Here is a 14955-nt window from a genome sequence, read left to right on the forward strand (position 1 = left end):
TATCACTAGAGCAATCAAAAACAAGAATTAGCTATAGATATCGTCAAAGTTCTTTTGTCAACCTAAGGTATTCGTAGGTGGAGGTCAGTGTCTCAAATGACTTGGTGGAGGACTTCTTTTTTGTTTTTCCAATCGTTGTTCGATATTTATATTTGAGTCCAAATATATTTGGATCGTGCATTGCAGGAATATTCTGAGGCAATACTCCAATAAGATTTTTTTTATATATATTGATCAAGATTCGAATCCAAAATCTTTGAATTAAAGGTGGAGAGATCCTAATCATTCCATCATGACCCGCGTTGGTTGGTGGAAGACTTTGCTAGTTCGTTAGAATAGAGGAAGAAACTGAACCTCATAAAACTTGACGCGTTTTTATAATATGATCCTTTTACCCTAATAATGTCACAAGTGAAAGAGATTGACTGAAAAGAAAATGAATTAAAGAAGAGATATCCAAATTCCAGTCCATATTCTATTTTACACCTCATGATGTTGTATTTTTGTCTTCATTTTATGTTAGAGAGACTCTCCCTATTATTGTTATCCCACATGTCTAGTACTTTTTCTCGGAAATTTAATTAATTCTATGGACAATTTCTCGATAGTCGATAGGTGTATATCATCCTTGTGCACAGGCTATTCTATCTTCTTTGTATTGTTTCAATTTTATTAATATCTCCGAAGGGAATCAATTCTAGAAGGTTAATGATGATTTTGTTTTTGTGTTCCAACTCACAAATTCCACCATAAACTCGTTTCATTCCACCCCTTTATGTTTGAATTTTGTTATAATTTACCTAATTAAGTAATTCTCATTCATTTTTCTTCATTGTTTTGATAAATTCACATCTAGTAAGTTGTTAAATCTTAGCCTTTAATTAAAAGAGGAAAAACTACTTAAAACGAAATGGTCATAACAATATTCATACATGTCGGGAGAAGCAATAACAATTAAGATATTGTTTGTCTAAATATATATTATGTATATAATGTCTTGTTAATATGAACCATTATTTGGTTACGTTATATATAGTAATGTCTTAACATTTATAGCGTCAATATATTCTCTTATACCAATTAAATTCGGTAAATTATTCGAACACTGTACTTTTGTAAACGTTGAAATTTTATCGAATTTAAAAATAAAACTCTATTATAAGATGAGTTAAATTTGTTTTCTACCTCTAAAATATGTTCAAAATTTTTGGGGTTACTTTACCATATATCCTAACTCACACACATATATTCCTTGAAAGACATTTTGAAATATCTGAGACTCCATCGTGACTACTGAACAACAAAGTTAAAACACACACATAAAAAAGTGAAATTATTTTTCAACATGCATGAATCATATGATGTTTTAATCAATATTCTATCAATTATATTATATAATTAATTGCAAGAAACATGTATATACTTTCTTACCAATTAAGGGTCCAAGAAATTGTTTGGCAAAACATTAGGCTTTCCACTTTTTGAAGTAATTTCACTTAATTGTGCTTTTAGTTTCGATTTGGTTCAGATTTCTTTTAAAATCTTTTGTTAAGTTCTACCAATAGTAGTAATAATATTATATGGACCATTTTACATTTTTTTGGTATACATAATTAGAAAGTTTGAATCAACTTATACATATCTCAATTAATTTTACGAGATATCTGAATTCAACGAAATTACTTATAAGGACCATTTCAAAACAAGAAATTTATATCGTCATTTTTACCTTATGTTTATCTCTTATTAGTCAAATCTCCTCTCATGAAACTAAAATTATATGTATTAATAATTACCTCTAAATTCCAACTTGTAATAGCAAGTTAGCAATTAATCTTTTGAGGTTATTAATTGATGTTTATCATAAAACTTATTTATTATATTGTATGACTGACTTGATAATATATATTATCACTGACCTTGAATATATTTTTTAACTCTTGACCGTGATGTGATCGTATAAGGGTCAATGCAACACCAAGCACCGGAGGCGCAAATGCATTTATTTATTATTCTCTCCGTTTTAATTTATAAAATATTATTTAATTTGACATAATTTTTAAAAAATAAAAGATGGATAGATTGAATTTGAACAGGTTAAAATATATATTATTCCATTGATGAATAATAATTCAACTCGTTCAAGCTAATTTATTTCGACTTAATCACTATTTTTACCCCTCCTTTTCATATACATACAAATAAAAAGAAAAAAACAATATTGACACATTTCTTCTTGAATTATTAGCTTAAATTCTTTCGAATGTATAATTATCAATCTCAAAATTAATTTTTGGATTGCTGTTTGGCCCATTGGGTTATATACTATTGACCTATTGGGTTATCCATGTCTGGGGTAGAAAAATAAGGAAATTTTAGAAATAAGAAACATAATAGATATAATAAAGCTCTATAATTATAGTTTTGATAATTGCGTTTTATAGCTATAGTGTTATTTGCTATGGAGGCTACCGTTTGTATATATTTTTGTTTGTTTGTATATTTCGCTTGCGAAAATATAAATAGGGTAAATATATACAAATTTTGTAGTTATACATTTTAGAATTTTTCAATACTCCGTTTATATATTTCGCTTGCAATATACAACTAGGGTAATTTATTATGATTTTTTCATAAATCGTATACAAATAGCTAAGTACGCATATACAAAATTCTGGATTTATACAATCAGAAAGTGATATATACAAATACTGGATTTATACAAATCACGCGAATTATACAAATAATAAGAAGAATTGGGGAAACTATAGCCGCGAATTACAATTTTCTTAAATTGTAGCTATAGTGCCTAATATAGGCTAAATGTTTGTTGTTTTGCATAATTTTCCCTATAAAAATTGGCACTAGGGGCGTGCAAAAACCAAATCGACCAATAATTGAACTGAAAAAAATGTTATTGAGTTGTTGCTACTGGGTTATTGGGTTAACGAATTTTTGATGATATAATAAAAAAAATTGGGTTATCGATTCGGTTTCTAGTTTTAGTATTGGATTATTGGGTCAACCGATAACTCATTAAGACGGTAGTAATTTACTACTTTACTCTCCATAAGTATTAAAAATATTAATAATTTAACATAACTAGACATTATATCATACTTTACGATACAATCTACATAGTTAAATATTATCTTTCTTGTTTCACTATATCAAAACATTTACAACTGATTTGCTTGTTTCATTATATCACGTCAAATTATTAGAAAAGTGAGAAGTCCTATATTTATTTAATGAGCATTTTCTTATTAGGTAAATCGAAAATCAAAACCTAACTGTTAATGACAAAAATTCGATAAACCGATGTATGCATACTAGATTATGCAGAATATAATTTAATAGTGTATACATATCAGAACCGTACAAATACAATTTAATAGGATATAGGTATATAGAACAATACAGATTTAATTTAACAGCATATACATATTAATGTATTCCATATTAATCTTTACCCTTTCTTTTACAGAATGATTTTAAGGAAATTAACAAGTGATGTCAACTTTGTGTTGTATTGTACAAGAGAAAAATACTAACATAACTATTTTTTGCAAGAAGATACGTAACTATTCAATACACGTTATGTGAAAAATAAAAGATATTTTCATTCCTTTAACATAGTTGTAACAATTTAATTAATTAATTAGTGTTGCTTGATAAAAATTATTTCATCCCTTAAAAAGGCACGCAACTTTTGTTAGTGGACTAATTAATGTCTATTAATTTGAGACTTTTTCTTTCGTTAATCTTTATTTGGCTAATTAAAGTATGCGGCAGCTATATATTTATACTTTCGTGTATATACAAGTTTGATATTAAAGATACAATGCTTTTTAATAAAATCGAAAAGAATATTTTACTACTCCATTATTATAACCTTGGTAAATTATAACTTGTTTATTATTATTGTAATGTAATATGATGATTCCCTATATAGTATCAACAATTTATATATTGTTTACACATCTTTTTCTCCAACTTTTGTTACTCATCCATTAAAGTTTCTGCTACTATTAAATTAGTAAAGTCACAATAACCATTGTATATTATGACATAAGTTTGACTGTGAAGAAGAGGACCCCAACGGATGTTCATTTTTGTTACTAATAATAATATTACAAGTACTATTTTATTTTTGTTAGCGGTCTTTATTCTTTGAATGCTCATCTAATGAATTTGTTATTGTATAATAATTTGTAATTATATTAGTTAACTCTAATGCAACAAGCTTGATTGAAAAGACGTTAACAGAAGAAATTGATTTCTGATTTTTATTACATGCTTTTTTTTTGTTTTGGTGTCGTTATTTTTGGATGCTTATCAAATAAACTTGATCTTATACTAGATAAGCTCGATTAAAAAGATGTTGTCGAAAGAAATTGATTCTTTGATTTTTTTTACGTGTACTACTAGTACTATGTGGTACTATGATATGAACATCTATTCTTTCTATACGAGTCACCACAATTACAAATGCATGGTTACTACTTTTTTAAAATTTTATTTATATATAAATTCAACCTATTCTAACAAAATTCAGAAAGGACCCTCACTTCCTCACCATTTTTAAGAAAGCTCTGATAAACTTCCATACAAAGCCAAATCCATTTCTCTCTCTTTCTTTTTCTTTCTCTCTGTATATAAAAATAACCAAAACTTTTGGTCAGGCTTCTGCAGAAAACTCTGTTTTCAACATATATTTATTTATTGTGCTTTGATTTGGGACAAATGAGGGGTTTACCTGGGCATGAACGCCGGTGGACGTCGGATACGGTATCTTCCGGCAAGGATTTAAGTGGTGAGTCATCGCCGGGAACTGATTCCGGGAATATTTCCGGTTTTGTTTCCGAGGAGTTTGTTGAAGTTATACTTGATCTTCAGGATGATGATACGATTATTCTACGGAGCGTTGAACCGGCGACTGTAATCAACATTGATGCTTCTGATCCTGCTACCGGAGTCGGTATTGGTGGAGTATCGATTGAAACGCCGGCGTCGGTGACATCGACGTCGGAAACTCGATCGCCGACGATGCGTCGGAGTACATCGAATAAATTACGTCAGTTTTCACAGGAGTTGAAAGCTGAGGCTGTCGCGAAAGCGAAGCATTTCTCGCAAGAGCTTAAAGCGGAGCTAAGGAGATTCTCATGGAGCCATGGACATGCGTCTCGCACTTTTTCGCCGGCGTCGTTTTTCCAAAACGCCGTCGTCGGTACAGGCAACGGTGTAGATTCGGCTTTAGCAGCTCGAGCTTTACGACGGCAGCGCGCTCAGCTCGATCGGACTCGTTCCAGCGCTCACAAGGCTCTTCGTGGACTCAAATTCATCAGCAATAACAAAACTAACGGATGGAATGAAGTTGAAAACAATTTCGCTAAGCTCGCTAAAGACGGTTACCTTTATCGCTCCGATTTCGCACAATGCATCGGTAAGTACTAACGCCGGCGACCACTACAGTTTAATTATTGATTAATTACATTAATTTTGATTAATTATTTGGTTAAAGGTATGAAGGATTCGAAGGAATTTGCGTTGGAATTGTTTGATGCTTTGAGTAGAAGAAGAAGATTGAAGGTTGATAAGATTAGCAAGGAGGAGTTGTATGAGTATTGGTCTCAAATCACCGATCAGAGTTTCGATTCTCGGCTTCAGATCTTCTTCGACATGTACGCACCATTAACTTAATTAATTAATTAATTAGTAGTAGTAAGATAAGAGTTAATTATCTTAAGTAAAATTAGAGAAAAGTAGTTTTAGTAAACAAAACGTGAAGAGAGAGAGAAACTTACTGTTTGCTTTCCACGTGGAACACTCATCCACTACTGCATGACAACTGACAAAAAAAAATCGGAATATTTAAGTGGCACGTCATTATCTATCTAATAGAGTAAGTAATTACTCTTCTGCAAAGGGCTAAATAGTGCTTAGATTTTACAGCACGTAACAATCCTTGTGGTTTTTATTGTATGGTATAGGGTGGACAAGAATGAAGATGGTCGAATTGGTGAAGAAGAAGTAAAAGAGGTAAATATTCAGTATAGTATTTTTGCTATATTCCCTCCCTCTTCAAAGTATAAGTGAATTTCGATGAATATACAACTTCATTTGTGGCACACTTGGGAGTTGTTTGGTACGTGGATGGTAATATAACTTATACTATAATAATAGTGTAAATAGTTGGATAAATAATTTTGAGATTAAATATCTTTGATCAGATGTAGGATAAAATAATCTTGCATTTTATCTTGAGATTATTCTCACTTATCTCTTATCCAAACAATTTCTTATATTTTTAATTTGTTTGAAAAAGAATGTTATGTTCTTGTAATTGGAAAAAATAATTTAACTTTAATATTACTCTTTTATCCTTAAGAAAATGATGTATGGCAACATAAAGGTCCAGGTTTAGACGATAAATTTCAAAAGTTTTAATTTTTTAGTTAACCACCTTCATATTAATTGAGTCTAAGGAATATTTTTTTAAAAAAAGAAATTAATATTAATAACTAGATAGATTATATGCTAAATGGCTAGAAAATTTTAAAAGTGTATAATATTTTTTTTATTTTAAAATAAAGTGATCTTTTTTTCATTTTTAATTAAAAAGTATAAAAGTTAAAAGGATAAAAATATTCAAAAAGTTAAAATAACATAGATAAAATATTATTCTGGCCAATTTTTTTGGCTAAAAGGATTTTTCCTAGTTTTTTTTTTTGTCCCAAAAGAATAATATATTGAGTTCAGATTACGAGAATCAACTTACCTAAATTTCAGTGTTAAATTTTTTAATGGTTAAAAAAATTATGAGAAAGAAGGAAATTGCTTGATTAACCTTAAGCTTAGGATTATTTTTAAAAATTAATGTAGCCTTTATAAAGTAATTTTTTCGGAGAACAGTCTGTCAGGTTGTGGTTTCATTAAAATGTCTCGCTGACTTTGCCTTATAAAAAGTGTACTGACTTGCATAAATAATTCATTGTGCTTATACAAACACATGCATTTTAAATTAAAAACGATACTACGAAGTGGTTAGGATTAAGTTTTATAATCCCTATTTTTCTTTTTCTGTTTTTCTTGTAATGGGATAAAATAATATGTGTTCGGCGTGATGATTAGGTAGCCAGATAAGAAAATAATAAGAATCAACGACTCCAAATATAATTATAAACGTATTTTGTTAATTAATACTTATAATTCATTGCATAATCTCTCTAGTCTTGCTGTCTGACGCTACCCATGTTCTAGAAACTTTTTTGTCTGGCTCAGATAGTGGAACGTCAATGTATAAAAGCTCTTTATGCAAATAATCCCAACATTTTTGTTTATCTTTTCACTTAAAACATCGTTTTCATTGGAGTTGGTGGGGGCGTTTTCGTCAAGTAAACATATATCATTTGTATATTGTCAAACCTTTTTCTAATTCAAGTACCTTTTGTTTTTAAAATTATTTATTCTTCCCATTTCCCTTTAAAATAAAATGTCTTTTGGCCCAATTATGTTCCTGAAAAATTATTGAAAAGACATTTGATGGATTAAAACTCCATATTTAAATGAGGGTGGACAAAGTATTTATTTGCCTACTACAAGCCAAATCTAATTTCTTATTATTTTTTTAGTTTGTGATATAAATTCCAACAATATATATTACTAGTATTTGACAATCTAATTCTTATTTTTTGGAGAAAGAAATACCAAGTCAAATCTCCTACTAATTAAATTTCATTTGGCATAGATTGAGATGATAAACTTTATTGGAGGATAATTTAAATAGTTTGAGGTGATAAAACTTTCTTGGAGGATAACTTATAGCCATTGACTTATTGGTTATTTTTGTTATTTTGACTAGAAATAAATGTTTAAAAGCATTTTGTTAAAAAATATTTTAGCTTAAAAGCACCTAAAACAGGTCAATCTAAATAGGCTCTTAATCTTCTGGACATGTATGATTTTATTTTTTTTACTTTCATACTTAGTCTTGTGTCTAGTATCATTCTAACTAATTCGATTTTGCGCCCCATAAAATCAATTAAAGGGAGAAAGTATTTTACTAAGAATTTTTTTTCATATCAATACTGGAACAACCTTTACTAGTGAAATTAGCTTTATTGTATTGTAAACGACAAACAGAAAATATTAGCCTTTTAATATTTAATGTGATGAATAATGTAGATCATCATGCTAAGTGCCTCTGCAAACAAATTATCAAGATTAAAAGAACAAGCAGAGGAGTATGCAGCTCTGATCATGGAAGAATTAGATCCTGAAAGACTTGGCTACATTGAGGTAGGACCCTCTCACCCTTCCCCTTTTGTTAAGGGGGTTGCAAAGTAACACAAATTATTTTATTTTTTGTTTGCTTGCACGTCAATTCGTCTTATCATGACTAACTCTTCCTATAATTAACTAAATTACTATCAGTTGATTGGTTATTGACTTATGCAAAATGGTTGCAACTAATTTATTGCATTAAACTTGCAAGATTATTTAAAGTCCAAGTTTGTTAGACGACAAAGGAGTGACACTGAGAAACCGTGTTGTTCAACAAATATTTTTCCATATTATAATACCATTTCCATTCTATTTTTCTAAATAAATTGCCAAATTGTAGTCGTTCAACAGTTTCTCTTTTCATTTCTTTCCTATTTTCTGCTGGCTCATCTGCTAAAAGGAAGAAAAAAAAGGTGAAAGTGAAGGAAATATGAAAAGAATTAGGTTACTGAAGTTATAAGGAGGTGATCTGTTCAAACTACAAAGAAATACGCTACCTAATTTTTGTTGGTTAAGCTTACCGTATGTACTTAAGATTAGTTTCAATATTTTAGGAAAGTGAAAAATGCTGTCACATCCTTGGTCAGAAATTTATGATTTTTATTATCCTTTGTTTTAATTTATAATAAGTATTAGTACTATTTTTTCTTTAGTTTGTTCAAAAAAAATAAAATATCTTTTTATATTTGATAACTCTGAAGTTTTAGCCTCTTACGTGATAGGTTTAATACCACAATAATTAATGAGCATTTTTGTATTTATATGTACTTAATTTAAAATTCTTTCTTTATTTTAAATTTTGTTCTTCATCAAACTAAGAGAAACATGTTAATTTAGGGGATGCTCTGCCATAATAAGATTGATCATGGAATATAGACTATAGTGGAATGACCAGTGAGAAATGTGTGCACTACTTTATTTTATTTATCCACCCACCCCACCCCACCCCCACTACTTTGGCTTCTAAATTCAGCCATGTACCTGGAGCAAGACATAATGCAAAAACTTTAGTTTATTGATAACCAGCACTTAAAAAGATATATGCTACTTTCCATCTCTTAAAAAGATTTAGTAACCTAAACATGCCTGCTACCATTTTCGAAACTTTGAAAATGTGTTTTGAAAATGTCAAGTGAAGTATTAGTTCAAACTTCAAAATTGGCCACTTGGAATAAAATATAAAACAAATTGAAACAGGTGTAGTAGTTTTAATAATGCACCTACTTTTTCTCTATTTATTATATAGTTTTCCTTTTTTTCAAATTTAATTGAATGTAATTTATCAACTAAATTGATATTTTTTTCTCTAGAATATACTTGAATTTTAAGTCTAAGAAGGTACTAGCACTAGTTTTCTGATTATCAAAGGTCTATGGTTCCTCCATCATTAGAAGGTGGAGAATATATGACCATTACCGTTGTTGGCGGTCCTGACATCCCATGTGGACCTTCCCCTTTGTGCATCAAATGCGCGTTTCGAGCGCTCAAACACGTGTACTTTCGCCAACGCAATTTTAACGATAGTTAAAGTTTAAAAAAAGCGGAAGAAAAATAATTGAAATAAAATTCGCCAAAATAATAGTTTAAGTATACTTTTGATTATTATCTTTATATATTATAGAAATAGATAATACTAAATGATTATTATTTATTTTATCGATTATATTAGGCTTTTTATAGGGTTGATGGAAGTGTATCAGGTCTTCCGAGAATAGTGCATATTTGAAAATTTTGATATTGATGCAGTAATATTTTTAGTGAGTCGAGCAACATATTTGTTCAATACTTGTGTTATGGAAAGGCAGTAAAACAGAAAATATTTGGTGAAGTAGTCCAAGTGTGATCAATTGATCCGGACACCTCTCTTGTCATGTGTTATAAGTAAAATTTCATAATTAGTGGAACAAATGATTTGAAAAATAAGACTAATAACTTGTAATGACTTAAATTTTTTAAATTCACACCCATTTATGGATGAATAAGAAATATGATTAACTTACTGATCATATTTCTTGCATGCTCTGTTTTATCATGATGATAATGCAGCTATGGCAGCTGGAAACACTTCTCCTCCAAAAGGACACTTACCTCAACTACAGTCAAGCACTAAGCTACACAAGCCAAGCTTTGAGCCAAAACCTGCAAGGGTTGAGGAAGAGAAGCCCAATAAGAAGAATAAGCACAAAACTTGTCTATTCACTGCAAGAGAATTGGAAGAGAATTTGGGTTCTGGTCTTGTGGATTTTGATAATGATTGGGCTTTTTCTTTGGAAGTTCTATCAGTACAAAAAGAAAAGTGCATTTCAAGTTATGGGTTATTGCCTTCTAACAGCTAAAGGTGCTGCTGAGACTCTAAAGTTCAACATGGCTTTGATATTGCTGCCAGTTTGCAGGAACACCATTACATTCCTCAGGTCTACTAAATTGAGCTGTTTTGTACCCTTTGATGACAACATCAACTTCCACAAGGTAGGCTGCCCCTTTTCATTCTCTTCTTTCCTTAAGAAGACTAACTGATAATTTGTAAATTGCAATAGTAAGACTAACTGATAATTTGTAAATTGCAATAGGCGGGTTAATATTTGCTCATATTTTTTTTTACTGTGTGCAGACTGTTGCTGCAGCCATTGTTACTGGTATCATACTCCATGCCGGTAATCATCTTGTATGTGATTTCCCAAAGCTTATACATGCAAATAATACGAATTATCAGAAATATTTGGTGAATGATTTTGGCCCAAGCCAGCCTCAGTACATAGATCTTGTTAAAGGAGTGGAGGGTGTGACAGGAATATTAATGGTAATCCTCATGGCCATTGCTTTCACTCTTGCAACGCGATGGTTTAGGCGGAGCCTCATTAAGTTTCCCAAACCTTTTGATAGACTCACTGGTTTCAATGCGTTCTGGTACTCGCACCACCTTCTCATCATTGTCTACATCGTACTGATCATCCATGGCACATTCCTCTACCTTGTGCATAACTGGTACTCCAAAACGGTATATCTTCTGAGTTCTTGTGCTCTCCCTTTTTAATAATATTGATGTAATTTAATTGTTTTCATGCCATTAACATGTATTTGTTCTCAGACATGGATGTATCTAGCAGTTCCTGTACTTCTCTACTCAGGGGAAAGAACTCTTAGATTCTTCCGATCAGGCTTATATACAGTCCGGCTTCTAAAAGTAAGCTTCTGAAATTAGCATTTCGTTTCACTTGCATTAGATTTCTGGAATCAGGATGTTCTTTATATGATCTGATTTTAATGTTGGACATCCTAGCTAATTCACATGGTGAAATTCAATCACAAAATGAAAAAAAGGAATAGAAAAAACAATAATAGCAACAACTACACCTTAAACCCAAGCTAGTTTGGAGGATGCAGATTCATCATGCATTACTCCTACTAATATTATTCTGAATGTCATCTTACTACAACTCTACTCCTTTATCTAGACTTGAAATAGGCCAGTTATGTGAGCTCACACTTTACACAAGCGTAGTTATACGTAGAAAATAGTAAATTAGAAACATTTAGTAGCTAAATTCAACATACTACAAGTCGTAGTTAGTAGACTAATGCTTTGCAGCTAAATTTCACGAATAACATTCCCCTTAATGCAAATGCTGAATCAAACATTTTGTTCTCTCATTTTATTCATTTATGTTTAAACTTTAACAATTTATTGCAGGTAGCAATATATCCTGGAAATGTCCTTACTCTGCAAATGTCTAAGCCTCCGCAATTTCGATACAAGAGTGGACAATATATGTTTGTCCAGTGTCCAGCTGTTTCTCCATTCGAGTGGTAAGTGACTCAAAGCATTTAGATTGTAGTTAACCTCATTACCCTACAGAACAAAAAGGTTTCAAATTTACTATATTACACAACCACCAGAGTTTCTCATTTGCACCAATTCAGAGTTGTTTGTTTACCCTGTTCTCTCTCTTGAATAGTGACACTAGCACTTTGATGGAAGTGTAGGATGGTGATAAAATATGTGAACTGTGTTCAGAATGTGGGAGGCAGGGGAAGGGGGATGCAAATCTAAGTCATCTCCAATATTGTCTTAAACATTTTATAAGACTAAGTATGCTTATTTGCTGAGATTCTACATGCTCAATATCCAGGCATCCATTTTCCATTACTTCAGCTCCTGGGGATGACTACTTGAGCATTCATATCCGACAACTTGGTGACTGGACTCAAGAACTCAAGCGGGTGTTTTCCGAGGCTTGCGAGCAGCCAGAGGCTGGAAAGAGTGGCCTGCTCAGAGCTGACGAAAACACCAAAACAAGGTATAATTCTACAAGGACTTAAACTTAAATGGAGATTAGCTTCCGTGTATTATTTAAGAATCAAAAGATTTCGGGTAAGTATATGAGTAAACTTGGATGTATTATTATTATTAATGCGAAAAGTTACTCCTAAATCTCAGTTTGCCAAAGCTATCAATAGATGGACCTTATGGAGCTCCAGCACAAGATTACCGAAAGTATGATGTCTTATTGCTTGTTGGTCTTGGCATTGGAGCAACTCCCTTTATAAGTATCCTGAAAGACTTGCTCAAAAACATCGTCACAATGGAGGAGCAAGCAGTGAGTTTCTATATCTTCATATGGTGTTACATTTAACATAATTTTGCTCAAGTAGAACAATCTTCATTTGTCATGTTACAGTGCATCTTCTGTCTTATTCTGCTTTTTGTTGTCTTCTCGGGATAGCGTGATGAACAAGAGGTCTAATGTTCATTTTCTGTTATCAGGATTTAGTCTCGGATTTCAGTGGGAACTCAGACATGAGCGCTGCAACAAGTGAACAACCAGCTCTCAATAAGATTTCTCCAAAAAAGAGAAAGAGTACTCTAAAAACCACAAATGCATATTTTTATTGGGTGACCCGGGAGCAAGGATCATTTGATTGGTTCAAAGGTGTTATGAACGAAGTGGCTGAACTTGATCAAAGGGTAATGCAAAATGTCCAAAATTTCAACTTATTTCGTTTCTATCTCAATATTTATGATATTCCCATGATGTTCAGGGGGTCATCGAGATGCATAACTACTTAACGAGTGTTTATGAGGAAGGGGATGCACGTTCAGCTCTCATTACCATGGTCCAGGCGCTTAACCATGCTAAGAATGGGGTTGATATTGTATCAGGCACCAGTGTAAGCTTCTTAACATCTTGAAGTTATATTTTTTTAACTCAATTCAGTCTTAAGGCAGTAAGTTCTTTCCGTTTAGACCTTACCCAATAGCACAAGTTATGATACAATTAGACATGGAATAACTAATCAATGCCTAACGTTGCTTCAGCTATTGAATTTCTCGCTGATTACTATTTATCAACAGGTGAGGACACATTTCGCCAGACCGAATTGGAGGAAAGTATTTTCCAAGACCTTAACCAAGCATGCAAATGCAAGAATAGGTATGATTATCATTTGACCTCTTGGACATTGAAAATTGTCATTGTTTTACGGCGAGTTGATTCCAAGTTTGTTATTTTCGAGCAGGAGTTTTCTACTGCGGTGCACCCATATTAGCTAAAGAACTCAGCAAACTCTGCAAAGAGTTTAACCAAAAAGGCACAACGAAGTTCGAGTTTCACAAAGAACATTTTTAGAAGGCCCTGGAGTACAACTAATCTTGCATCAACGGTACACGCATCGGTAAACCAGTATTTACCACATCTATCTTTGGTACCTGATTTGATGATTCTACTGAAGATATAACATTAGTAAGGAATAAGTCAGAGACAAATTGTACATAATAGGAGGAAGCATATTTAAAGAGAAAATACATACCAATATGATATGTGTATAGGTTTTGTATATTCAGTCATCTGTTATCACATACCAAACTTCAGAACTCCAAAAGGGAGACTCTGCTTTGGTCAGATGGCTTAGAATATGGGAGGAAAAAAAAGACGACAATTGAATGGTCACAATACACATAAAGAATGAGAATAGTGGGAAACAACTAATAAGAAGTTGACCTTCTTGATAAAGAAACACTATGAAAATGGCAAGCATGAAAGGACAGACAATCATGGCTTGGATGGGGAAAACAAAATACAATTTTGAAAGAAGAAGATAATATTAGTAGGAGTAGTGGGGGACTGATAGCTTTGTTGGTGGAACTTATATTGGGGCTAAGGGAATCCTTCCAAAAAATGTCTATGTAGTAACTACTTTTTCTTTTTCTTTTGCTTTGTGAGTATTTTTTGGGGTATTTTAATATACTACTTATTAGATAAGAGGATAGAAAATACGTGTATATGCAATTCTTATTAGTAAAGTTTATCTGTAGTAGTTCTTTAATCTGGAGGAAGGTACTATCAAAGGAAATATCTCATCGATTTCGTTGGATTTCTTTTAAGTTTTTTCTCAATGTCCTCTCAAAATTTCACAGATTTTGGATTGATAGAAAGTATCATGTACAACTTGTATGCGATTGAGATATAATTGTTGTATTAGGGAGTAGCAAGTTAATTTTATTAAGTTAGCAATTACTCCATTTTTTATCATACAGTATAAGTGACATGGTTAAGCATATATCTTTAACAGAAAGTGTCAAATATTTATACTCTAAGGTGAGCTTAAAGATAATTACTCATAATAAATAGAATTAACAGCTCAAATGATGCAGCAAATAACTTTATACAA

General features: G+C 31.7%; 1 protein-coding gene and 1 non-coding gene across 2 annotated transcripts; one reads left to right on the forward strand and one right to left on the reverse strand.

The window, feature by feature from the left end:
* Nucleotides 1-592: 592 nt before the first annotated feature.
* LOC125827230 (U6 spliceosomal RNA) lies at nucleotides 593-692 on the reverse strand. Its single transcript, XR_007442980.1, has one exon. It is a non-coding gene; the product is annotated as a U6 spliceosomal RNA (small nuclear RNA).
* A 3872-nt stretch (nucleotides 693-4564) lies between these two features.
* LOC125826233 (respiratory burst oxidase homolog protein A) lies at nucleotides 4565-14648 on the forward strand. The gene is made up of 14 exons (XM_049505554.1): nucleotides 4565-5446; nucleotides 5525-5684; nucleotides 5994-6042; nucleotides 8188-8301; nucleotides 10333-10755; nucleotides 10898-11284; nucleotides 11375-11470; nucleotides 11978-12093; nucleotides 12417-12584; nucleotides 12725-12884; nucleotides 13052-13252; nucleotides 13327-13455; nucleotides 13640-13718; nucleotides 13804-14648. The coding sequence occupies exons 1-14, from the start codon at nucleotides 4747-4749 to the stop codon at nucleotides 13911-13913; spliced, it is 2892 nt and encodes a 963-aa protein (XP_049361511.1). The 5' UTR covers nucleotides 4565-4746; the 3' UTR covers nucleotides 13914-14648.
* The last annotated feature ends 307 nt before the right edge of the window (nucleotides 14649-14955 follow it).

The sequence above is a fragment of the Solanum verrucosum genome, unplaced genomic scaffold, assembly GCF_900185275.1.
Source record: "Solanum verrucosum unplaced genomic scaffold, falcon-dt-bn FXZP01000060.1, whole genome shotgun sequence".
NCBI classification, from domain to species: Eukaryota; Viridiplantae; Streptophyta; class Magnoliopsida; order Solanales; family Solanaceae; genus Solanum; species Solanum verrucosum.